This window comes from Cynoglossus semilaevis, chromosome 11 (assembly GCF_000523025.1).
Source record: "Cynoglossus semilaevis isolate Cse_v1.0 chromosome 11, Cse_v1.0, whole genome shotgun sequence".
In the NCBI taxonomy this organism is placed as follows: domain Eukaryota; kingdom Metazoa; phylum Chordata; class Actinopteri; order Pleuronectiformes; family Cynoglossidae; genus Cynoglossus; species Cynoglossus semilaevis.
In genome coordinates this window covers 3,908,962-3,910,921 of record NC_024317.1, presented here as the reverse complement: position 1 = coordinate 3,910,921, position 1,960 = coordinate 3,908,962, and the positions used below count along the sequence as shown (strand labels likewise).

Sequence of the window (1,960 nt, the reverse complement as noted above, 5' to 3'; positions counted from 1 at the left end):
AAAAAAATTCAGCTCAATCTGATGGAAATTGTCCCACATGCAGCTGCAGTTTTTTACTCTGTTTATTAAAGTGCATTGTTTAACTTGAGTAAAATGTGTTGTTACCATAGACTTATCACTTTTATTGTGTTTATTTTTTAAACACAGTTTACAGGAATTATTGTAATAACTATAATCATTAGGCAAAGGAAGGTCAGTTAAAAGTCGGTAAGATAAAGTAATAATCAAAAAATTCAAAATTAAAAACATTTAAGGTATGAATTTTAGTAATTTTTTTTGCTAAACAGGACCAAAAACCAGACCAGTTCAAACCAACGTGTCCAGGGAATTTCTGTTCAGTTTGTTCTAAATAAATACATATATGGGAGTTGCACTTTATGTGCATACCCAGCAGATCCACTGTACTATAGTTATTAAATAACTAAATATTAATTATGAAATTATTAATATGTTTAAACAAGTCATGTGGATATAGTGTATATATATAAATTGTAAATATGAGAGAATACAGTAGCATGAATAAAATAGTTTCTTTATTCAAAATTCATCAGCAAAGATACAGATTGTGACCTTGAGTGACCCCTCGCCCCCTACAGAGAAGGCATTCTTGTTATTTTTGTTGGTAGGAAGAGTTGACTTATCGTGACTCTCCTCAAAACCCTTCAGATCCTCTCTGCTGATCCTGTTCTGGCTCCTGAAGCTACGGACGTAAACAATGTCATAATTAAAATAAAGTGACGTAAAAAAAAGCAGTTGTTTTTGTTGGCAGAAATGACAGGAAGCCGAGGTTTAGGTCAGTTTCTGCTGCGTGGGGTCCCAGTGGACCACGCTGTGGAGTCAGCGACTTAACGCTTGTTAGGCTTGACACATTTAAATGACGCAAAAGATGTTTTTGTTCATTCGTCTGTTTGTGTGTGTGTGTGTGTGTGAACTGAATGTGTATGCGTGTGTGTGTGAGCGTGCCTGTTTTTCATTTGCGTATGTGTGTGTGTGTGTGTACGTGCGTGTGCATGTGCGGCCTGTGTGTGTTGATTGACAGGCCTGAAGACCATCGTGGGGGCTCTGATCCAGTCTGTGAAGAAGCTGTCGGACGTGATGATCCTGACCGTCTTCTGTCTTAGCGTCTTTGCTCTGATTGGACTGCAGCTCTTCATGGGAAATCTGCGGCAAAAATGCGTGTTCTGGCCAATCAACATGACGGAGCAGTACCTGGCTAATGGTCAGAAGCCGTTCGACTGGGGAGAATACATCATGAACGACAGTGAGTCAATGAAACGCCCTCACTTTATGTAGGACTTGGTTTGTGACGCAAACAAAAATCCTCCCGGAAACCGATCAAGGAATTCTGATTCTAAGAAGAAATAAAGTTTTCTGAATCTAAGTGTTCTCTCTCTCTCTTTCTCTCTCTGTCTCTCTCTCTGTCTCTATGAGCCGTTCCAGGTAATTTCTACTTCCTCCCTGATCAGCTCGACGCTCTACTATGTGGAAACAGTTCTGATTCAGGGTGAGTCCAAATGTGCTTTACTTTTTGTGGGTGTGTAAAATTTGACAGTGGCCGTCACCGTCTTCTGACTGGTGATCAAGCTAAGGTTGATCAGATCCTGGGTTTTGATGCCAGATATTTGAACCTCATCTAAATGAGCCGTTCCATTGGGCCTGCTCAAACATCCAAACAATATTATCAAAAGTTCAGACAAAAATAAGAACATGATGGTTCGGCTACGTAAGTTCTTCATGCAGGAGAAAGTTGGCTTTAAAAATGCCCAGAAATTCAACACCCACAAAAACCCTTTTAGTAGAGAATAGTACAGTGATCCCTTGGTTATCAGGTTAAACTTGAACTGGTGTCTTGAATAAGAATAAATGAATGTTGCAGAGCAGTTGTAATATTATTTTGTGCGAACAAAGTGGTAGAAGCACCGGCACATTTTTGAGCATTATCAAAACAAGTCATCACGTT

At 39.3% G+C, this 1,960-nt stretch overlaps 1 protein-coding gene across 7 annotated transcripts in view; it reads left to right on the top strand.

The window, feature by feature from the left end:
• The window catches only part of scn8ab (sodium channel, voltage gated, type VIII, alpha subunit b), a 45,988-nt gene that overhangs the window by 20,243 nt on the left and 23,785 nt on the right, over positions 1-1,960 (top strand). For all 7 annotated transcript variants that reach the window (XM_025060011.1, XM_008320028.3, XM_025060010.1 and 4 more), the window contains 2 exons: positions 1,040-1,261; positions 1,441-1,504. In XM_025060011.1, coding sequence (XP_024915779.1) covers positions 1,040-1,261; positions 1,441-1,504 — 286 coding nt within the window. The remainder of the gene's footprint in view (positions 1-1,039; positions 1,262-1,440; positions 1,505-1,960) is intronic.